The following is a 24657-nucleotide window of genomic DNA, read 5'->3' as shown; positions in this document are numbered from 1 at the left end:
CTTAGTCTGGAGCAGTTCCTTGGTCTTTGTCTTTTACAACTTCGACGTTTTTAAAGAATATAGGGCAGTTGGCAGTCACTTTGCAGAATGTCCTACAATTTGGCTTTGTCTAATGATCAAACAGACCCAAACTGGGTTTCCTCACGATCAGATTTAGGTTATGCATTTCTGGGCGAGATTCTCACAGAAGGGATGTTGTGTTTTTCTCAGCATACCTGTCAAGAGGCACAAGATGTTGATTTGTTCCCTTCCTGGTCATGTTCATTTTGAGCACCTGGTTAAGGAGGTGTCTGCCAGGTTTTTCCACTGTGAAGTTACTATTTTTCCCCTTATAATTCATAAGGATCTTGTGGGGAGCAAAGTTAATTTTTCTTTAAGTAAATCAGTACTAGAATGAGAGATGTCTTTTAACATATAAAGAGCAGAATATAAATGAACCAAGAATAAACAAAATAACTGCAAAAAATTAGAATACATTTCTAATCTAAGCATCATGTACCAATGTTTTTAACCATACGATATATACTATTTTTAATAATGGTCTTAAAATTTCTTTTCTATAGAGACCAAGTCTGGCTGAAAGAAATAAATTGGTGATAAGTGAAAAAAAAGAAAAAACAATGATTCATAACAATATATGTGAAAGTGTTTAACAGAATGCTTACTTTGGAATGGTGATAAGCATTAAAAAAAAGACTGAAATATACACTTTTGTGCATTTGTGGGGAAAACTGTGTTATACTGTTTCATATGAAAGGATCAACAGGCTGTATTGTGGCACATGACTGACTCTAGTACACTTGGTAATACAATTGATCAGCATAGGCCGTTCATATCACCACTGTTATGGCCTTACAAAACTGTATTTAAGAAAAAAATCTATGACCAGATGTTGCCCTGGACAGTCCTCAAAGGATCACTACTGAGATTCAATGAAGTGTTTCCCAACTTTGACTTCCCGTCAGTCCCTCTAACATGCTGCTGACATTATTCCTAAAGAACCAATGGACCTGGGGGCACAGGTGTAGAGGAAGTAAAATAAAAAATAGCACTAAAATAAGATAAAATATTAATAATAAAATTTCAAAAATAAAAGTTTAAATTGAAAAAATCTTTAAATGAAAAATAAAATAAAATAAAATAAAATAAAATAAAATAAAATAAAATAAAATAAAATGATGTCAATCTGAGTTTTGTGAACCCTTGAAGACATGGTCAAAAGGATGTTAATCTGAAACTGGAGAGAGGCAGAGTTACGAAACAAATCTATAAATTAAATCCTGGTAAAGATGAGAGTTGCCATTAGGAGATAAGTTTTCAAAATATGGTTGTGAAAACACCAGGTGAGTAGCATTTTTGCCCAGCCTTAACCAAAGTCTAAGCACACCATCAGTGAGCTGAACTTGGACTCAAAATCGTTTAATAAGAGGCTAAAAAAGAAAACATAGTTCTTTATACTTCTTTATTTTCACATAAACTCTAGCTAAGAGCAAGAGTACACATCAACAAAAAATGGCAACAGGGCTTTGGCTGAAAAACATGCATTCAACAAATCACGTTAATAGCCAGACAAGAAGAAAGTTAGCTTTGTAAACGTCTATCTCATTTGATACAGAGAGTAACACAGCAGTTACCTTTAAAAGTAACATGAAAATAAAGTTTGAAATCTTCTACTGTGGGGACACATTAACATCTTTCTCAAAGAATATTAGTTTTTAAAAAAGTGACCCGAGAAATCTGGAAAAAATCAAGACAGTTAAATTCTAGGCCACTTGGAGTGACATTCTTTCGAGCATACTTACAAAATGTTTGTGTCCCCGGGATGATAAAGATTGTCGTGTCTCCAGCAACAGTGAATTGATGTTCCCTGGTATAAAAGTCAGTCTCTACCTTTAAAAATACACGCCTTCTTTGAGGAAATTCTTATGTCTTGTAGCTTTTTTACATTCTGGACAATGAAATGGATTCAGGTCATAAATTATGAAGCTAATAATACCACTATGGTATGCAGCCTGAAAGCACTTGCCATATATGTCCATATTCAATATAAAAATGCTTGATTTGTGTTTTTTATCTAGCATTCAATTTTCAAAAATTCAGTCTCATAAGCCATTGTGGTATTTTTCAAATGATACCTTCAAGTCAATGATTTCTTTCGACTGCAGTAGAGAAGATATGGCAGGAAAAATGCTGCCGTGCCATCTTCTGGGAGGACGTTTAAGAAATCCCTTAGTTCTAGTTCCACAGCAACAATGGACAATGTTTCTGTTTGTAGGAAAGAATATCTGAGTTAGAACTGATTTTCTGTCTTTCATCTGATTCTCTTAATCACTCAACCAATTAGAGGCTGATTCAGGTGACAAAATGTTATAAGAGAAAGGGAGAAAAAAAACAGTGTCTTAAATCCACAGACTGCTTTATAGTCCTAACAACTTATTTTTTCTTTCTAGAATCCGTTGAAGTTTATTTTATACTAGCCCCATGCAATTTTTACTTACGATTTCTTTGCTGGAGTATTTATTACATTATTTATCAATAGATTCCTATTACCCTCTAAAGAAAAACAATCAATTGACTACTGTTTTTACTGTTAGGAGTATACTTGCAGCTAATTTATAAAGACTTCGCTAGGATAGGAAATACTATTAATTGTTGGATGACATTCTCCTCAATCAGTTCCTCTCTGTTATAAGATTTTCATGTTATTAATAAGCACAAATCTGTTTTCAAAACCATTTACTTTTTTTCAAACTGCAAAGTAATGTGTTCTAATGAACATTTTAAATATTAAGAAATTCAGTAAACATTTTTGTAAAGATAACTATGTAATTTTTATTCTATTGCTTCTTGATACATACATGCTGCCCTCTGCTGGGAAGAGAAGGGGTGACACTTAAGAACAATGTTGTCAGTAAACATTCTTTGGTGCCAATCTCCTGTGTGATCCTCGCATGCCCACCACTTACTCTATTTGCAGAGTGACCCAAATATCAAATCTCCTGCTCAGGTGTGTGTACCTTCATCCAAAGTTATCTGTCCAGTATTCAGCAACCTACATCATCCATTACACAAAGGAATAACATGCTCTTGTTCCTACAAAGTTACTGAGTGGTGCAACAGTGAGGAATGGGAAAGACCCCCATCTCTGCAGTCATATTTGGGCAGCGATCACACTCGTCTACCTGCGCTCTGGGTGACTTTAAGAAAATCACTTAACCTCCTGAGTCCTAGTTTCCTCATCTCTAATGTAGGGGTACCACCTGTTAGCTTCCAGAGTCCTTTGAGAATTAAATTAAAATACGAGACATATCTGACAAAAAATAGAATCTTTTAATAAATAACAACTACTAATTAATTTGCAAAGCCCATGAATTATCAATGCTTTCCTAGCAAACTAGTTTACTTGGCCTAAACGTGGAACCTGTTAAGTAGTATCCTAGATACAAAAAACTGAGTGAGTGTAAAGCAGTTATAGAACCAACAAAAATCTTGCCACTGCTCTGTTCTCTTCTGCCATCTCATGAGGGGCTAAAACAGGTTATTACTCCAAGAACAACGTCAACATCTTAAATCTGCAGAGTACTTTAAATCCTCCAGTCTGTACAGAAAATATCTGTCAAATGTTAAAAAATAGTTATTTCTGGCTAATGGGACTGTAAATGACTTTTTAAACTTTAGGTTTCTAATTTACTACAGTACTAGAATTTTTACTAATAAGCACAGTTCATTATCACAAAAACAGTAATAACTATTTCCTTTAAACTAACAAGCCAACCACTAACCCCAGTTTCAACGGCTCTGCATTAGTGCAACGGTTCTCAGCTAGTACAATTTTGCCTCCAGGGGACATCTGGTAATATCTGGAGACATTTTTGTTTTAACTGTGCAAGTGCTACTGGTATTTAGTGGGTGGAGGTCAGGGATGCTGGTAACATCCTAAAATGCACAGGGGACACAAATATCTGGTCCGAGACGTTAGTCGTGACATGGTTGAGAAATGCTGCACTAGAGAGTAAGAAATCCAAGCTCCTACACATATTATATACGCCCCGACCTTCATCTTGCAATTCTGCCTAACTTTACCTAGAGTAAATTTTAAAATTTGCCTACTTTTACTCTAGAGTCAACCCCGAACTTCTCATCAGTCCCAGGCAATTAAAAAATCAGCTTGCTTCTGGTTACTGACTAAGGAGTAGACTTGGAATTCAGTTTCAATTCTCCTAGCTCCAGTCCTGGTCTCTTCTCTGTATACCACAGCTGCCAACAGAGAGAGACCCCCCCCCCCTTGAAAATGAATCTAAGGTTTTTCAGGTGTCTCCTCTTCAAATCAGTAAATAGTTATAGAATATTTCCTATGGAGAGCATGTTGCTGGCAAGGACAGTGCAACATGAAAAATGAGTAACACACTATGCCAGCTTTGGAGGTATTACAGTTCAATAAAGGTAAATCACACACAGCACCTAGTCCCATGAGCCAGACACATATATACACACATACACGTGTGTGCATATACACACATATATATGTGCACGAATGTGTGTACACACAATATACACATGCACAGGTGTGCGCACACAGATATTGTAAAGATATAGAAAAATGGAACATTTGGAGGAATGATTATGGGTAAGTTATGCGTAGAGAGTTTGCGGATGTGGATCAGAAAAGGATGAAGAGAGTCTTTTGACTAAGAGAGTGACGTGGCTGGGTGAAGACGTGGGATATCTGCGTTGGAAAGTGACCCACCATAAGTTCAAAATTATGAGATAAATTTGAGCTGGACAATCAAACACATGACACCTCCACCTTCTGAAGACCAAAAAATCACGCAGGGAGAGGGGTAGGACAAAAAGTTAGTATAAAGTCCCCTCCTTGTCACTCCAATCATAAATATACAACTTTACTTAAAGGGAGATCTCCAGAAAAACGCTGCTCAGTGCCTACCACTTTAAAAGTCAATTACCTCAGCTGGAAAATACAGTTCCAACACTATTCACTTCTAACATTTTATGTACACTGATATCAATATAACCATGCCTTTGTCATCAGGCCAACCATTAACTAGTGATATTAACACACAAAAGTAGAGAAACTGATTCCCATATATCTACCCAGATTTATAAATGACTATGAATTATAAAAATTCAAACAACTACCTATGCTGTAAAATACTGCATAATTTAGAGACACTGAACTTTGAAATCTTTGAGAAATTTGTCAGTCCTCAGTACTTGTTTATAATTATGATTAATAATCATAGTAACTTAATTTCCTACATGAAATAAATTAAGCACCCAGACCATTAATAAAAAATGTACTCATCCTAATGGCTATTCAGATTTGTTAAATGCTGAGGTTGTAAGTTTCTCTGATGGTGATAATTTGTTGGTAGAAAACATTAACTTAAAAGCATCAGCTCTGGAGCTAAAAGAGATAAATGAATACCAAGTGTGGTAGAGGGGAACATATGAATGCTGAAAATAAGTTCTCCAGATGGTTCTGCTAAGACCATCTTCCCTACACTTGAGAATCACATGAAAAACTAGAGAAAGCAAGGCTTCAGCAGATTAAGGAAACTAAAACTTAGACCCTCAGTTAAACTTAATAATCAAGCCAAAAAGATTATTTTACCTTTTAGTGATGACAGGTAAAGTTGATATTTCTCTCCACCACATTTTATTCTTTGACAAAGTTCAGGTAGCAGTTTTTTCCACCACAAAGTCTATCTTAGGGAAAAATGAATACTTTTTAAGTTCGATGCATTTTATATTCAGATTGCCAACGAGAACAAGAAGGTTGTGCAGGGAAGCGCAGGGCAAAACACATCATCTTGGTTAAGGGCATCAGACTTTGTTAGAACAGTCATCTGCTTAAACTATAACATAGAATTCAGATTTGTAACCAGATGTGTATTGTACATACATACATGGCTATTTTCAAGAATAAACACAGACATGTCCTGTTATCAACTCTTAGGTGGCAAGAAAGAAGGAAGGAACAAAAGAAAAAGTACTAAAGTCAAAAACTCTTCTAATTTCTAAAGACCAGACAGCCCTAAAAGAATTTTCCCAGCATGCATTATATTTCCCAAATTTTCAAGTAGTAGCCTACTTTATCGCCAAACAAGAGATTTTTGATGACGATAACATACCAGCACCATACATTTTAATATTCTCTAATAGTACTCAAAATACATAACACGTTAAACATACATGTTCTTCTGACCCATACAGCCCCACAAGGTTGGACTGGCACAATCTGTCCACATTTCGCAGAGAAGGCAACAAGATTATCATCTGATTATCATTGATAAAGCCTAAAAAACATAATCTGAAAAGCATACCCGATTCTCTTCTTTCAGTTCGTGATTAGCATATGGGATGACTGCCTCTGGGCATCTCTCTAATAGCCTGTCTATGCACTGTTCATACTCTTTCAAACGTGTACGACACAGAACATGGACACTGAGGCCGGCAATAGTGTCTTCTGAGAGTGGCTCCAAGAATGGAACGATGGAAGCTATGTCAAATGAAGGACCACATATAAGAGACTATGAACAGAAAAGTGAAATGTTATGGAATGAGGTACCCGAAAAACTAATGCACAACATACAGAATACAGTTTTTTAAAAAAGACTAAACCTCACTTGCCAACAAAAGAAGAATGCAATTTTAGAGCACATGCTATATGGTATTTACTAAGTCTAAGTAGACCGAAGAATTAAATCATCCTGAAACCACTTCCAGTTTAAAGAATAAAAATCTGCTTAATGGAAAGCATTTTTAAAATAGCACGATTTTATTTGCTTTGGCTAGACTGCAAATTAACACTCATGGGAATGCTTTAAGCCTCTACCCTAAGAAACTAATCCACATGGTGGTCAAGACTTATGTCCAGTGATGTTCACCTCAAGAATATTTATAATATTGAAAAACTAGAAGAAACCTGAATGTTAAACAAGAAGTAAATGAGTAAATAAATTATGAGTATATTCAAATAATGGAATATTTTATAGTTCTCAAAATTGTTTTCAAAGGCTAGCTAATGACAAAATGCTCATGATAAAATTAGTGAAAAATCTCAGTACAAAATTATATTCAGAGCATGATCAGTTTTGCAAAACCTACATAAGGTCCACGCACATCTAGAAATGCCTTTGGAAGAGCATCAAGATTTGACACAGAGACCAGCTTGTTGGCTGGGAGGACAAAGCCCATTTTTTATTTTCTTTTTCACACTTCCCTGTATTTTCCAAGGTTTCTATAATAAGCATTCACTACATATAGAACTAAAAATAAAATTTAACATTTAAGAAAACTAAAGCAATCATTAAGAACCTAATCATCTCTATCAATACCATTCGCCACAAGCTGAATGACATCAAGCAAGTATTATTTTAGTTCTTACAACTTAACCAATATTTTACTTTTAAGCATTTAAACTATAAATACTACTTTTGATACTGCCACCAAAATAATCTCTGCTTTCCCGTTCTTCTGGATAAAGATGAGATGGTCATAGCCTGATTTTCTTCTTCCTGTATCCTTTTTGCTACAGCATCTTCTCAGACTCACAGGAGGATATGGAACATGAACTATCTATTTACAGTCAGCGTCATTATTTTATTGCACATATCTACCAAGGAATGGCTCGGAGAATAAGGTTGGTCCTTTTCCTTCCTGAAAGTTTAATAATCACCTTTGTCTGAATAATTTCCTGACAATAAGGTAGCAAATATGAAATAAGGTGATAATCTACCACTCACAGCCTCCCCCCAAATGAAAGAAAACACAGATTATTTCTATATTCAACTCTTGATGTATCAGGATAGTGATGGGGTAGGAAAGAAACAAGGCATGGGTAACCCAAACTGCGGTTAAAATGAAACCAGTCAAAGCTTGGTACAAAATGGACTACCCATGAACTTTTAAGTGGTTGTATCCGTATCACCAAGAAGTTTAAAAATTAGAAACACTGGACAACACATGTCACTGGATAAAAAATGGTCCAAGTATTACTGCTACTATTTAAAACACTCTCATTGTTGTCTGCTTCCAAGCAGAGTGCTCCATTTTTTTTTTTTAATATTGAAAATGAACTCTCCACCCCCAAGACATTCACTATTTATTCCCATTTCTGATCTAGATCCCTCACCCTCAGCTGACTCCGTGGGGCTGGAATCCATAGAATTCTGTCTTCTCCACCTACACAATCACACCTGTGGCTCTAAGAGAGGTGGCTGGCAAGAAGGTGGGGAGGGAACCAGGAAAATTCTGATGAAAGGCAAGGCGTTTACTAGTTACTGCATCATTCTAAAATAGCGGCTTTTGGAAATGTAGATGATTTACAGATTGTTTTAATTTTTGACAACTATACTATTAGAGTGATTGAGGACAAGAGACTGAGATTTACATCAAATCTGCTTGGTGGTGGTGAGCCGGTGGGTAGAGGCGAGTCATACAATTGTGGAAAAGCTTTCTAGGTGATTCTGAAGCTCCTCATTCCTCTAGGGGAGAACAGATGAGATCTTTTTGTTTCTTGATGGTTATTTTTATTCTTAATGACCAGGACTAGTTGACTCAGATAATTTAGAAAGAGTTGTAATTAGGAAAAGGATTTAGAAAAGTTTAGGCTGACTAAACTTTCTATCCTTTAACAGCAAAGATTCCCAGAAAGAAGATACCCTTTCTAAACTTTCAAATGGATTTTAAAAGATCACTGAATTACACTTTTAAAGCAGAGATTATAAACAGGCTTTGAAGCTTTATCAGGTGAGATTTAATACCACTTACTACAATTATAATTTAAAATCTGTAATTAGTATATATGTTGTAGGAGGGCAAGTCCCGTCTGCCTCGTCCAGTGCTGTACATCAATGACAGTTACGGCACATGATCAAAGAATATTTGGGGAATGAACGAGTCTGAGACTAAGCCCTCAGCAGCCTCTGTATTGTAGTACCCTTTTAGGGTACTAGAGCTAGGAACCAAGAATCCTCTCTGGCAATTTTTTTCAAATGTAAGCAACACTATTTCTGAAGACATCGCAGGCTGTCTAGAGGCTAAGACTACACAATGTGGTCTCTTGAGCTTCCTGTCCTGACCTCCATCCCCAATTTGACAATTTTGTTTCTATAAGCAAAAATCACACTGACACCAGTTCCCAGTGTAAATTGGGGTTGCAAACTCAAAAGCCTAATGAGGTCACACAGATGATGAAAATGCACCACGGCAGCTGGGTGTAAGGAACATGGATGCCAGACACTCAGCACGTGGACCGGGAGACATGGAGATGAGACTGGCAGACCGGACGGCGCCAGCACGGTCCAAGGAGGGCAGCCCCCAGGCAGCTCCAACCCGCGGTCTCAGGGACCAGGGTTACCGCTGAATGGAAGTTCTGCTGAATTTTTCAAAACAAACTTGAAACTCAAAATTCTTGATTTGAAATCTCAATTTGGCAGCTACTGTTGAGCTACACTAGGCAGACCAAACAAAACAGATAGGAGGATTATATTCTGTCCTTGGGCCACTGACTACATTAAATAAATCACATACACATCTAGCCTGGTCCGATTCACCAAGTCAAATGTGGACTTTATTTCTCATTGCCAGTCAAAACACTGTCAGAGTCAGAATTCTTGCCGGATGGTCTACATTCTCTTGATCGTATTTGTTATTTTTAAAACAAGCCTTTCAGGAGCTTATAAAGCTGGCTACTTTGATTTACTTCCTATAAGACAGAGAGTAGTGCCTGCCTTAGGCTAGAGGACTAGACTATGTGAGTGAACACTAAAATAAAAGTGACTGACATCAGTGAAAACACAGCACATTTGCCATACTTTCAGTTTCCCAAAGTGATTTCAAGTACATCCTGAAAATGAGGCTAGAAGGTCACAGGACTTGGTGAAGCTCACTCATCCACCGGCAGCAACCCCAGCCTTCCCGTCTGCAGTTTCGGGCAGAGACAGGAATTCCCACAAGAGCTCCTGAGGAGGTCTAACAGTAGATTTCGTCCCCAAAATTATATACTCTAGTTAACAGGACACCAGGGGTCTTACCAAATTTAAATCTTATACTATATTGTAATATGCATAGTCATTTTTTTTCAAAGGGGCATTTTTATTTACCTGTAATTTTGAAAGCTCTTCCATACAATTTTTATCAGCTAAGGAATCAGATGATATTAAGACATTAACCCATGGAGAGATTAAGCCATAATGACTGCAACTGTTTATCTAAAATATAAAAGAAACTTATCGTAAGTAAAATACAGCAAAACAAGATTTTCTTCATCTATCCCACAAACAGCAAGCAATCCCTAACCTTCTGCCATGTTGCAAAATTAGGTATACGTTTTCCTCAGAGTGGGAAGAAAGCCTTAGAATATATTCCCCTGGAAAAAGTTTCAGCCTTGCTGCTTCGCACTGAATAAATCTGTACCGGATATCTCCTAATGTTTTACCTTTAAGACGATTTCGAAGAGGCACTTTCTAGCAAAAAGGGTATTATGGCCTTTAAGCTAATTATACTCAAAGAAAGCTAACAGTAATACTGAAAATAATTTTTATTTCTACCACTCTCCTTCGGAGGCAAAATCTCTTCCATTAAGTTCTCAAGACAATTCCCATAAAGACTCCCTTATTCAAGAAAACCCACATTAGCCATGGCATCCATGACGGGTGAAGGGGCAGCTGGGACTGCGGGAGCAGGAAGGGTAAGAACAGAACTGAGAGGGCAGTGGGGACTGCAGAACAGCTCTTGTGTGTGCAGCCGAAGGAAGGGGGAGTCTAGGAAGGAAGAGTCTCTCCCACAGGCCTTCTGCAGCCCCTCTCCCCTCAGGGAGGTCTGCAGCTCCCTCTTCTCTTGTGTTCCACTTCATGGCCCTCTCCTGATGGAGCACAGACGGGCCTGGGGAAAAGCCCCTTCCCCCGCAAAGGGCTGCTGAGGCACCACTGCAAGTGAGTAAGACAGAGCAGTGGGGGGCGCTCTTTAGAATACAGCATTCAAAATGTGGACAACTTCACTCACACACAAGTTTTAAGTGTGTTTTTAACTCCTGCTTTAAAAAAATCTGGTAATAAGAATTATGTTTGATTTTATACCATTAAAAATAAGAAGGGTCATTATCATAATGGGTAATATACATAAAGTTGAATTCACTGCACTATTCCATTATCTTACCAGATCCTCTGATGTTCTCAACGGTACAGTGTCAGGAGGCTGCCTCTTGGATAATCTCCAGATGTACTGTGATGTAAGCTTGAAAAAGAGTTCCTGTAGCACCACATCGGGGAGGCATGCTACCAGCTGAGCTTCCCAGAGGTCTACTAAGAGCTGAGGAATTGTATCTCCATCCTTACCACAAAGCACCTTGACAACAGTGAGACAAGCCACCATATCTCAGATAAATACAGTACTGATCAAGTTACAGCTGGTCTGAGTAGCACTCCATCACGTGGGCCATATAGTCAATAATTTATCATTAGCATCAGCGTCATGGCAAAAGTGAATTTAGACATTGTAATGGGAAACACACTCCAGGTCACATTAACAGAATTTTTCCAGATACATTCTTCTAATCTGTACTTTTGTAAATGGTTCTGTGTCTGTTTTCTCAATAAACAAAGGAAAACTCACTTCTCTTATTCTGTTCCCCACCCCACACCAACTTCACCAGACCATCCAGAACAATTACCTTTTCAAAGCAACACACCTTAAAGAAGGAATCTGCTTCTTCAATTCCAATTTTGTTGTTCTTCTGTAAGCCTAGGACTGAAGCCACTAGCAACCCAGGCTGTGTCTCCTTCAAGTGAACTGCAAACTCAGTTGGAACAATCTGTCCCTTCCTCTGCTGAATCAGGAGCCGAGGTTCCAGGATGAAGCCACATACCAACTTCATCTTCAGAGAGAAAAAGAAATTTAGGAACAGAAATATACATTGCATTCATCTTCCAAACACATGCTAGTGCATTCAAAAGTCATGGTGAAGGACCTACTGTGTAGCACAGGGAACTATACTCAATTTCCTGTAATAACATATAATGGAAAAGAATCTGAAAAAAATATACATGTATGATATGTATGTATTTGTATAACTGATTCATTTTGCTGTACACCTGAAACTGACATTACAAACCAACTACACTTCAATAAAAAACAAAATTAAAAAAAAGAAAAAAGAATCACAGTTAAGCCATTAATAATTTAATTTCAATTTTTTCCTTAACCATAAGTTCTAAGGACATCATGGATAACAGTCTTTCTAGAAGTTACTATTACTTAATTAAGCATCAAGGTGTCCTATTTTGTAGACACCTTTATATTTAGGTCTATGTAAGTTTTTTCAAAATTATGAAGAGCAAATTCATCTTTCTAGAATACTACTCTTCACAGCAGAGGACATCTCAGAGTTGACTTGCTATCCTCATAACAAAACGTGCCATTGGATAGCAATAAAGCACTCCTGCTCTTCTTGAATAGGCTTGAGACATAGTAAGTGCTCAATTAATGTCTCCTCTTAATTTCCTGCCCGAGTGATTAGCGTCTTTGGCTCATGTCCCTGAATGGCCTCTCCTCCATGGGGAAGCTGCCTTTTCTTCAAAACGCCACTCAAATGTCCAGTCCCCCACACAGTCACTTGTGACTTTTCCCAAGTGCTGGCTATTTCTGCAACTACCTGACTCTGGAGGCTCAAGGTTAATATCCTACTCGCTGTACTCAAATACACACCACTGTTCTGTTTCCAGTGGATACACCACACCGTCCCCTCACACCAGTCAGACTGTCGGCTCAGGGCAGGGCCTGCATAGTCTTCGGTACCAAGCACCGTGCTGTGAACATGCCTGACACCAAGCTGAAAGGTCGCTGTATACCCACCACTGCCATTTACCATTCATATTTCTTTTCCATTTGCCAAATCCAAAGCCCAAGCACTATCACTTTGGGTCACTTCCTCTCTAATATTAAGTCTGTTTTCCTCTACAACTAAGAAAAAATGAGCTGCACAGAAGCCAGGAGAAAGCTAAACACCCCAGGACCACTGGGTCCTATTTAAGCCTGCTGTCAATACCAGGGAGGGCACCGTACCTCTGGGTGGCTTTTCATTTCATTTCTGTACATGTCAAGATCTCCCATTTTCAAAGCCATTGCTGCTTTGGTCAATGTCACTAAGATCAGTGAAAACCCAGAAGTATCCAGCTTCCTTAAATAGCTGATGGCAGTTAAAGGATCAATATTCTTCATAGAAGGACTACAGAGAATATGGGGCAGTTGCTTTGGCTCAGCCACGTGAAACATCTGAACCACTTTTGCTGCTAATTCCTTTATGAACACAAATGAGAAACTGAAGGTCAGTCAGCCAATAGAAAGCAACAAAATCAATCAGCAAAAAAAAAAAAAAAAGATAAAAATCAACATACAAACATTCCAATTAAGGTAACAGTATAGTATAATATTATGTCCTGATTTAAAAGGAGAGTTGATGGTGATAAAGTGGGAGATCTGAGATGACTCAAAATGAACTCTTTACTGAGTTATGTTGAAGGAAAAGCAGGGAAAGTGTGTACCAAGTCATGGTCAGCATTTCTAATCTTAACAAGAGTTCTGAAGAAGGAAAAAAGATAACTAGATTAAAGTACACTTAATAGGCCATTATAAAAAATTACAGCTTAGTACAAAATATACTCAATGAGGTAATTTAGAAGAGAAAATTTCATTTCTCCCAATAGCTTAAAACATTTGGTATCACAACACCCAACTTTGCATATTTGCATTCAACTCTTTAAAAATGCATGAGGGGCAAAAAAATACTCCTTAATCATGTCTGAAGGTCTCTAGGCCATGATTTCATAAGGGAAGCTTTGGACACCTGGAGACTGGGGCAACTAGGGTTGTGAAAAGGGCTGTGGATGAGAAGAAGGCGGGCAAGGCCCAGGTTCTGTGTCATTCTCCTGAAGACAGGCCACTGTCACACTGGGCAGGTCACTCAACCACAATGGACCACATCCCCTTGTCTATATGATGAAAAAGTATGAGAAGATACTACAAGTTCTTTTCTAGGCTATAATTCTATGACTGTTATTAATGAAGAAAAGGGCACAATAGTTACCTTTTTTAGAAAAAGAAGAATACCAAAGGAAAATACTTGGAACTTGATTTGTAAGCAGAATTACATAAAATAAATTGCTAAAACAAAAATTTTAAATATTAGATATAACTAAATAGAAAAAACTGTATTCACCTCACTTAATTCTTCATCCAGGTTTTCATAAAGTGAATGATTAATGTAAAAGATTAATCCCCTCTCATATTTCTGCGATCCATTCTCTACTGTCCAGTCCACGCGGGCCAAAACTTCAGCCATAGACAAACCAGACATCTTGTAGTATGGCAAGGCAAGGTGGGAATGTTGGGTGTCAAGCCTAAAGGGAAGGAAGTAAAGAAACCTCAAATTTGACATTTTTAAGCTTGGATGTCTAACACACTTGATAATAAAACAGATCATGCTTTCCAAAAGACATTAATCTCAAAATACTTTTCCACTGCAATTAGGAGTTGGAACAAGCTCCTGAGTTTTATTTTACAAAATCATTCTAATTAATGTAGTTTCTTTTGGCTGCTCATAATAAAAACAGAAAAACAACTCATAAGATGATTTTAATATTCATAACATGGCTCTTAAATAATGATGTTTATAAGTAGGAAAAGTCTTTTAATTTATAATGATTCCTATGGGTCAAGTTAAGCCTTTGAAACAATCATATACCAAAAAATTATAAAGATCATTCTCAAGAATAAAAACCACTATTCAACCTAGTGTCCTTTTCTGACATCATAAAAGCATTGACTACTAAGATTAAAATCACAGACTGTCCAAATGGTACCTCTTCCTTAAAGCTAACAGGCTAATTAGGAATAAGGTTGTCTCAGGGATTTTTAACTGGTCATGCCCCACCCCCACCCAAAGGCCTGAAAAGAAGCTAAATTAACTGGTGGGAGACTAATGAGGCTGAGACTCACTGCTCATCCAGTGAACTCTAAGTCCTTGAAGGCAGGGAACAGGTCACAGTCATCTTTGTATCTTTAAGCTTAGCACACACAGTACCTGGCACACAGAATGTGCTCAACAAATGCTTGTGAAATAAATGAATAAATGAACCACCACCCTTATCAGGTAACTACCAGAGATGGAAAAGTCAGTAAGTACACCTGAAGCTCAGGATGGCTTCTCTAACAAGTTTCCAAGCAGCATCACCAACCTGCTGTAGCAGTCTCCAAGGTGCCCACAGCTTTCCCTAAATGCTTCTAAAAGCTCCGCTTTCTCTCCCGGTTCCAGCTGACTGGTATCCATCAGGGCTGCTCTCACTAACAGGTGAGCCTCGCTGAGAAGGTGGATGCAGCTCTGGGTTTTCGCAGTCTTGTAGATATTACTGTAGTCTATCTAACACAAAAAAGGCAAGCAGCTAATGTTGCTGCAGAAAGGCTCCCCAAAGTTTCCGAATTCTTAAGAATACCTATATATTTTGTGAGTGAAGTTAATCCTTAAACAGATTAAATCTTAAAAAAATTAAATTTTATCATTCTGATAAGGCCTAGCTGAAGCGGTTTTCTTTTCCCCACAATGTATGAGCCAGTTTAATACATACATGATTGTAAATATTCTCTTGTTCAACAGCACATTAGAGAAGGTACAAGTAACACTGTAATACTAATAAAACTGTTAACTTAGCAATAATTAAATCACAGTTTGATCAGGTGAGTGAACATATCTGAAACAGTTAATTTTGTTTAAAGTTCTGTTTAAATCTTTCTCAAATTCAGACCGAGTATCCTTCCTTTATCTTAGTTTCATCTGGTGAATTTAGGTTCTACTACATCTATTTTTATAACTCACAGTGGGCTTATAAATATTATCACCAGCTAATGTGAGTTGATCAGTATTTTTAGCCTCCAGTAGGCAAATCATCAAGATGAAGCCTAGGACTTTCAGTTAAGCAAGACTAAAAGGACAGGATGAAGCTGATATAATTATCAGCATTAAAATGCAAGGGACAAATCAGGCAAACCTTGACCTGATGACCAAGATTAACATCACCAGGGAGGGGCACATGAATATTATGCACATCCCAGTGTGATACCTCAAAAGAGACACAACGTCACCTACACAATGTTCTGGCCAAGAAAAAGAATACATAAACTGAATCTGATCATGAAAAATAAAATTAAAAAAATAAATTTTTTAAAGGTGGAGGGGGACAAATATTTTTCAAAAAAGTCTATGCATGCTATAAAACAAAGCAGAATCTAAAAAATAAAACTAGTGACTATAACAAAAAAGAAACAGACAGATGCAGAGAACAAACTATTATGTATAAAATAAATAAGCTGCAAGGATATATTGTACAACACAGGAAACACAGACAATATTTTACAATAACTATAAATGGAGTATAGCATTTAAAAATTGTGCATCACTATATTGTATACCTATAACTTACATAATATTGTACATCAACTGTCTCAATTTAAAAAAAGAGAAAAGAAAAAAATTTTTTAAATGAAATAAAGAAAGGCTCTGGATTAAAAGAGGCTAAAGAGACATGACAGTTAAATACACTACCTGATGCTAGACTGGACCCCGGACCAGAGATGGGGAAATGCTGCTAGGCCATTACTGGGTAACTGACAAAACTGAAATATGAACCATGGACTAGATGAAGTATTATGTCAACGTTAAATTCTCTGAAGCATATGACTGCACTGTGGTTCTGTAAGCAAATATCCTAATTCTTGGGAAACATGTACTGAAGTATTTAGAGGCATTAGGCAATTATGCAATTTACCTTCCAACAGGTCAGGGAAAAAAACGTGTTTGTGTGCGCACATTTGGAAAGTGCAAGAGTGAAAAAAGAGGTGGGGGGAGGGTGTAGCTCAGTGGTAGTGTGTACTTAGCATGCACAAGGTCCTGGGTTCAATCCCGAGTACCTCCATTAAATAAAAAAATTAAATTAAAATTTTAAAAAAAAGAGAGTGAGAGAAGCAAAAGGGGTATAATGTTGACTATGGGTCAATCTGTGTGGGGAATATATAGGTTTTATTTTTACTATTCTGATTTTTGCAATTTTTCTGTAGGTTTGAAATTATTTCAAAATAGTTTATAAAAATTGTCAGGGTTAAGCAGGCAGTTGTCACTCTGGGAAAAGGAGTAAGGATGCCCATGGGACAATGCTGCAGTGCCCCAGGACCATCTGCTGATACTTCAAAGAAGAGTGAGACGGGGACATATGATCTAAGATTTCTTTCAGCTCCATTTCATGGTTCTCTTTGCTAGAATTCAAAGTAACAGTCAAAGGCTATTTATATTTAGACTGGCTAATCAATTCTCATAGGAGAGTAGGTATGAATAAGGGAGTTTTATTTTAGTGAAGGGAATTTCTCCTGGCTCCTCAAAGGTCAGAAGCTGTGAAAATAAGAAGGTGAAGATACGCACACCTCTGTCAGACAGAGCCTGGAAGCCGGCTGGCTGTGGCATTCTGAATGTACGATTATTAGAATCAATTTCCAGTCATCAATTAGACTCTAAACTTCTACAAATAAGAATTAGAAGTCTGAAAGGAGTACCATTTCTTTGTACAGTTGCACTGGTGAGATCGTATTCACAATATACAAATTCCACCCAGCCTCAGCTACAGGAGGTGCTTTGAGGTTAACACTGGTCCCTTTTCTAGAACTAAAAACAAAACAGAGCACAGGAATTGTAGGTAAGACATATTATCAATAAATGGCAATTTTAAATGGTAAGTATCAGTTACCTAAAATATTATAACTATGATATCATTTTCATTTAATATTTTCTTTGATGGCTACACAGTAGATTTTTTACAGAACATCAGTTCACAATACCCTGTAGGCTTATAGCATTTAATATACTATACTGTCATGGACTGATCAATCAATCACTTCCAATACATTCTGTAAGTATTCTTAAATGGGCAGTAAGCTCACAGAACAGGCAAGACTTCTCAGAAGGAAGAGAAACTTGGCTGTGAAAGTCCCTGTGCCCAAGCTCTGTCCAGCATGGGGCCTTCCTGAGTCCAGCATGCCCTATACTACAGATCAAACCAGAAGCCCAACAGAGCAACAAGCAAAAGACTCATGGCTGCTGGCAAAATGCAGAAGACAGAACTCTAAGTCTGCTTAAAGCATCATCTCATCTCTTGCTTTCACTATGTGATGCATTTTCTGTAGTATACAATCTTCTAAAAATGTAGACCTTTGACCAAATGAAGTTTCAAATAAATTAGAATTTTTTTAATCATTTAGAAAAATACAATACTTTTTAAGATGTCAAATGTGCAAGATTACAAGTTGTTTTTCCTCTCGCCAGAGAGCTTTCAGGATCAGTCAGTCTCAGACCACTTAGTGCACACTCTAAATGACCAGTTACCCAAGTCAACCTGGTTATTCCTGTTGGTGGAACAAAGCACAGGCACAAATAATTTGAAAAAGAAGAAACTTATGTTAAAAATTAAAACCGATGTTCGACTTGAAATATACTCTTCCCCTAAAACAGATTTCTTTCCTGATAAAATTTTTCACAGAGGATGTTCATATTAGATTGCATTCCCTACCACTAAATTCACAGTACAGAAAACATCAAACAGAAGTGTAATTAGCATAGCTGGAATTAAGCATTCTATTCCAAACAATATGAAAGCAGAAAACCAAAGAGTCAACCGGAAATTAGCATTACTAAAATGCAATTTTAAGGTAGATTAACACATATCTATACACTATGAAGGTGCTTTAAGGTAAGAAATGCATTCCTAATTTCTTTTGAATTGAAATACCAGAAAATAATTTTTGGATAAAAATGTAACCACTGGAAGATCAAAGAAGAAAAATAATAAAGAGTCTTGTAGTTTGGATTAGAATAAAAGGCTCTGCCTTACTCATTAATTACACAAAAAAACACGTCCTTCAACTTCTTATCTAAAATACCACAGATTTTTATTGAAACTACTTTACAATTCATTTCTTTCTAAAAGTTCAAAGTCAACTATAAAAGACATGATAGAGATCATTAGAACCTTTTCTTACTCTGTAAAAAGAACACCATAGAAAAGCCATCTGATCACTCCAAGTTTTGATTTAGAAGAAGATAAGCTAAGATGTATGCAAAATATACCAGTAAATAATTCATTCCAGAAGCTCTGGCGGGAATGTCTGAGGGGGTGAGGGGATGCTTACAGAAGCCTCTTGGGTGACTCTCTTCTCTCTGGAATGCTTTCAGGGTCTGCCTTGGTCAAAAGTATGACGTGGTTTTTAAAGTGACAGATGGCTTTCAAGCCTATGAAAAGCTGTATTCTTAAAGCACAGACATCCAGACTGACAGGTGGGCAAGTCTAGTGAAAAAACAAACAAACACAAATTAAGCCAAGAAATAAAGTACATGAACTCTGATCTCCAAAAGCTAATGTATTTGATACAATTTCTCCTTTCCCCCCAACCTCCTCCCCCCACTCCCCTGCCAAAAGCAATCCAAATTTCTATTCTCATCAGAGCAAGGAGGTTACCCTATCTAAACATATAACTAACTATTTCATGTGTGTCTGACAAAGCTACTCAGCACTTGCTGACTTGATAAATGCAGACAGCCGGTGCTCCGGAGGCCCCTCACAGCCGTGGGAACTCCCGCATGTGCCCTCCAGAGCAGCTCCAGGAGCCCAGCCGGGCGCTGGTTACCTGCCACCCAGAGGATTCCCCACCAACAGCAGACTGGCTCAGGGTACGTCCAAATGGGGCTTCTAGGCAAAATCAGACACTATAAAAGGATATTCCACTGCATATAAAATGTTTCCTAGTGGATGGGTGTGTACGATAGAAATGCTTGCGTGTTCAGATGGCCCTTATTAGCTCTGTAGGTATGAACACTACCTAGAATGGCTGACAGGCTGGGGTGTGTCAGGTAACCCGGAGGAAACCCTGGACCAGGAGCCAGGCTCCTGTCCTTATCAGGAACCATTCATTCAAGTAGAATGGATAAGAAAGATCATGGAGGAGCTCTTTCTGGGACTCACAAAATGATGTGGCGAGGCCTCCCCACCTCCTCCATTAATGCCTTTTGGATTCTGAGGTCATTTTCATCGTCCCCTTTATACTAAGTGCTTGGGGGAAACACCTGTTTATTTTTTCATTCCTAAGAGAATGGTTAATGTGGCCTTGGGTACGCTGAGGCAGAATCTCAGAGGAAAGGGAAATAAAGACCACATGCCCTTTGAACCTGTCTCTGAGGTTGTGAAATCTTTCTCAGACACCACAGCTCCCAAGCCTGAGTCAGCAAGGGAGTAAAATGACAGCCTGCTCATTCAGGGGCATCTAGGACTTCAGAACAGTGGCGCCTCAGGGAAGGGGGGGCCAGGAGGTGTAACCACCCCTGTCCTCCGCTCTGCTGCCTTCAGGAGGACAGGCCACAAAAGCAGCGTCCCTCACCAGCTCTTCTCTCTCCTCTTGTCTCCCTTCTTCTCTTCCTTCCTTCTGTTTTTATGAGTCTCTGAGAAGACCTGGAATTATGATTTATTTTCAAATGCAGACTGATCCTACCTCAATCTGTTCTGCACCCCTCACTCCACCATCACTACCTTGACAAGCCTATGTCTCCCTGAGGTTTAAAACAAAAAACAAGGCAAGACGGGGTGGAGGGGAAGAAGCGAGAGACAAGGAATCTGCCACCTTTCCATTTTAACTAGGGACGTCATCCTTATTTTTAAAATAATCTCTTGAAAAGGCTATGTGTGTATGTGTGTTAAACACAGACAGAAAGGCACGAGAGGGCTGTGATTCTGGTCTCTTCTCTTAAGCGGCTGAAGGTAAGTGGTGGGCTGTAAGCCTGGTCAGCAGCAGAAAGTTACAGGCAGGCCACAGCAAGAGAGAGAACTCAGATCACGATAAAACGCTATTACATATCACGATTTGGGCAACAGTGATCAGACACAGTGAGCACTAAACAGGGTCTGGCTTGTTAATGTAACCATCATCACTGAACACATGTTTTTCCAGAAAAAGGCATTCCAGCTGCCAGATGGACATAAACTAACTTGTGAAATATAGGCCATCATAATTTGGGGGTTCCCTGAAGCATGTATGTTCATAACAAACATCCACTCAAATAGCCTATGCTTCAGAGGTAAAATTGCACATGATGAACAGGATGCAAATCATCAGTGTATTTCTGAGAAATTCAAGGTCATAACAGAGAATTTCAGCATAAAATTGCCTCAGTCTATTTTTGTGGTCAAGAGCTTTTCAGAAACTAAGCATATTACTTCTCATTAAAAATGAGGGTTACAGATCCAGCAGATCCATTAACACTAGATCAAAACTACGGAAATACAGAAAGTTGTTGAAGTCTTTAAAATGACAAAAGAATTATAGGCGTATCTGACAATAGTGTAAATAAATCATTTTAATACACTCTATTCAATTTTGTGCTCTTGAATAAACTGATTTCTGTACTGTTTTGTTAACAGCTCTATACACTTGCCACCAATATTTCCATTAAAAGAGAATAAAATTGTAGTATACTATAGTTGTGAAGTGCTCTGAAGTTAAACACTATACATTTTCTTCACCAAACTGTAAAACTATGCACTATACCTAAATTGTGGGTGAAATGTTTTCCCAGGAATCTTAAAAACTGTTATCTAAACCATGAATCACAAAATGCTTACTATTTTACATCCAAAGATTCTAACTGAACAAACAAGACTTTAATGATTGCCAAGCTTAGATCCAATGAGGAAATTTGCAAGCATTCACAGGTTCTGTTTCGACTTAAGGCTGCGCTGCCCTAAGCCAGTTCTAACCTTCAGGGTGGTGTCCACATAGGGGTCCTCCTCGCGAGCGGCTGCCGCGCTGCACCGCACCGTGAAACACTGCAGGTTGTTACTGAGGAAGAGGAGAGAGGCCACTGAGCAAAGCGGAGGCCAGTAACCAACGTGCCCATAGCTGGGGGGATTTCACAGGAGAACAGAGCGACGGCGGGGCTGGGGGACGACCCAAGTACTTATCAAATGCTGACAAGTCATACTGCTTAACTAGAAGAGCAGCTCAGACCCCCTTGGAGCAGTTTTTCACATACATAACTGGTCCCCACCTCACCCCTACCAAATCATAATCTCCAGGGGCTGAATCTAGATAAGTATATTCCACAAAGCTTCATGTGTGGCTGTGAGGTACACTCCTAGTTAAGAACCATGAATCTGGGTCAACACCCTCATTTTATAGACAAAACGATTCCCCCAGGATCCCAAAGTACAGACAGGTGACAATCAAAGCCAAGATTAGAACCCAAGTTTCCTGATTATTATTATCTCTATCCCACTCATTTTAGGATGAAATGGAGCCTGGATTATGCTGGCAACACGCTTAGATTACACAAACCCAAATCCAATGGTAGAAGGGGAAATCAGAGACTGTCTGAAGGAATCCTTAGAATTACCTAGTCCAGCAGCTTGCTGTAAAGATTAGGGCCTGCAAGGTACATGACTGGTCCAAATCCTCTCTGCAGAGTGGAGCCAAATTAGACCCCAGGTCTCCTCACTCCTCACCCTCCTCTAGCTTTTTCCACAAGCCCAGGCTGCTTCTGCACAGTAAAACAACCTGGGGACCCCACAGTAAGTGCTCCAATAGACACCTGGAGACTAGTAGATAAGTCAGCACTCCAAGATTGACATTAAAAACCGTCAATGGTTAACTTAGCTACAAAACCTATCTCGTCATGGGTTCCCAGGAATGATTTTTAAAACAAATTAGACAGGGAGAGAAGTAAAAATGAACTCCATTGACATTAAAAAACAAATGAAGGACTAAAGCAAACCTAACAATGATCTTCAAATAGAAAAAAATACTTCTTTAACAAGAGAGGCATTCTGACATTTTCAATGTTGCAAGACCCTGCACAGGACTATCCATCTGTTTATTAGGGCTTCAACTTCAGCCTCAGCCCACGGGGGTCTCTGTCCATGTCCGCATTGTTCTAGGACATGACCTCTGGAGTCATGACAACAGCTGGGATGGTAGCACCATTGCTTACAAATCTAGAGTAGAGAGTTAGGACCCTCAGGAAGTAAAATAAACAGAAGGGACTCTGTGATAGTGGGGACCATAAAAAGCACCTGCAGGGTCCAGAATGACAGGTCAGAGTAGCTATGACCACAAAGATGAATGAATGACCTTTAGGTTCTAGAGATAAAAAGGCTGGGTCCTCTGACTCAGCTCCACCAACAATAATCCAGCTGTTGGCTACTGCTGGAATACTAAGCAGCAGTATAAGCAAAGAATGGAGTAAACTGAAGTGCATTGGCCTGGAAAGACGTCCAGGATCTGCTGCTAAGTGAAGCAGCAAGGTACTGAACAGTGGACATCATATGATCCACTTCTGTGAAAAACAAATCATAGTAGTACATGTATTCTTTAAAAAAAAATAGTTGGATGAATATAGACCAATTTGTGACACGATGCACTCTGAGAAGGAAGACTGTGGGATGCTTTCTCATTTTTGAGTATTTATAAGGATAACATTTCTCATGATTTTATATGAACTCTGGAGATTATGATTTGGTAGGGGTGAGGTGGGAACCAGTTATGTACGTGAAAAACTGCTCCAAGGGGGTCTGAGCTACTCTTCTAGTTAGGAAGTTCTTTAAAAAAAAACTCTATTGCCTTTTTTTTTAGGGTCTATAAATACGCCACTCTTTAAGAAAATTTTCAAGACAAATTTATGGATCAAGATATTTCTAAAATATGTATCTATTGGGTAAAATAAAAAATATGTTAAAATGCATTCAACAATATAGAGTTTAAAATAGAGGGGTGGGATTCTTATTAAGAATCTGAATTCATATATAACAACTACTCTTCTAATGTCTAATGCTTCTATAGTTAGGTTAATGATACCAAAGTATCTCTCGGTGCTGATGTTAAGAAAAGCTTCAATAATTTCCTACCGGGAAACAGGCAAAACCCACATATTTTAAGTCCCTTTAAGTCCTCATAATACTATATTTTCAGGACCCTATATCATTCCTGTTATCCCATCAGACGCCAAGTTTTATAATTCTCTTGTTGAAGCCTCTCCCATCCCCGCTTCCTTCTCTCGTCACTGCTACTGCCCTGCCCACTCACTACTCTTACTGAACCATCCCAATAACTTATAATCTATGTTCAAACCATCCTCCATATTGGCCAACATTCGTTTTCCTAAAGCAGGGCTCTCATCACATCACTTTCTTTGGTTAAAACCTTAAACAAATCTTTAGTTTAATTTCCAAAGCCCTGAGCTCTCTCTCAAGCATTATTTGCCGCACTTCTCTATGTTGAAACATAGCTCCTTTATATGTAATAAAGAACATCACTATACAACACTTTGGAAATTGAAAAGACTAGTTACCTCCACACTGTTCGGTTAAGAAACACACAATAGCATTTTTCCCTACACCAAAGAGCGGGAAGAGAGGGGAGCACCCCGACTGGGAGTGGGCGTCAGAATCTCCAGGTGGGTCCTGTGCTCTGTGAAGTATACTTCAGCACCTGCTGGAGATTCTGATACTACCACTCAGTTGAAGAAAAAAAATCACTGTCCTATGCAATTTATACTGG

The 24657-nt window shown here is 38.4% G+C and overlaps 2 protein-coding genes across 12 annotated transcripts in view; one reads left to right on the top strand and one right to left on the bottom strand.

Annotated features, from left to right (window-relative positions):
- CP (ceruloplasmin) overlaps positions 1 to 11636 on the top strand; it is a 53555-nt gene extending 41919 nt beyond the window's left edge. The window contains exons 19-22 of one of the 5 annotated variants that reach the window (XR_004135858.2): positions 7559 to 7663; positions 8147 to 8251; positions 8661 to 8772; positions 11185 to 11636. Coding sequence is in view for 2 of the 5 variants with exons in the window: in XM_010980561.3 (XP_010978863.3) it covers positions 7559 to 7662 (104 nt within the window). In the remaining 3 variants the exon portion in view is untranslated. Of the gene's footprint in view, positions 1 to 563; positions 2933 to 7558; positions 7664 to 8146; positions 8285 to 8660; positions 8773 to 11184 lie in introns of those variants that run through there. The other 4 variants (XR_010383248.1, XR_004135857.2, XM_010980561.3 and 1 more) reach the window with 4 other exon arrangements.
- The window catches only part of HPS3 (HPS3 biogenesis of lysosomal organelles complex 2 subunit 1), a 35807-nt gene continuing 12598 nt past the window's right edge, over positions 1449 to 24657 (bottom strand). For 2 of the 7 annotated variants that reach the window (XM_010980560.3, XM_064491880.1), the window contains exons 6-17: positions 21864 to 21945; positions 19249 to 19403; positions 17620 to 17728; positions 15258 to 15439; positions 14240 to 14420; positions 13087 to 13320; positions 11714 to 11899; positions 11182 to 11370; positions 10128 to 10235; positions 6345 to 6551; positions 5633 to 5723; positions 1449 to 2265 (exon numbers count right to left, since the gene is read on the bottom strand). In XM_010980560.3, the coding sequence (XP_010978862.3) occupies positions 2138 to 2265; positions 5633 to 5723; positions 6345 to 6551; positions 10128 to 10235; positions 11182 to 11370; positions 11714 to 11899; positions 13087 to 13320; positions 14240 to 14420; positions 15258 to 15439; positions 17620 to 17728; positions 19249 to 19403; positions 21864 to 21945 (1852 nt within the window). In that variant the 3' untranslated portion in view covers positions 1449 to 2137. Of the gene's footprint in view, positions 2266 to 5632; positions 5728 to 6344; positions 6552 to 10127; positions 10236 to 11181; positions 11371 to 11713; positions 11900 to 13086; positions 13321 to 14239; positions 14421 to 15257; positions 15440 to 17619; positions 17729 to 19248; positions 19404 to 21863; positions 21946 to 24657 lie in introns of those variants that run through there. The other 5 variants (XR_010383258.1, XM_064491881.1, XR_010383260.1 and 2 more) reach the window with 5 other exon arrangements.

This window comes from Camelus dromedarius, chromosome 2 (genome assembly GCF_036321535.1).
Source record: "Camelus dromedarius isolate mCamDro1 chromosome 2, mCamDro1.pat, whole genome shotgun sequence".
Lineage (NCBI taxonomy): Eukaryota > Metazoa > Chordata > Mammalia > Artiodactyla > Camelidae > Camelus > Camelus dromedarius.
Note: the sequence above shows the minus strand (reverse complement) of the source record. Positions and strands in the feature narration are given on the sequence as shown.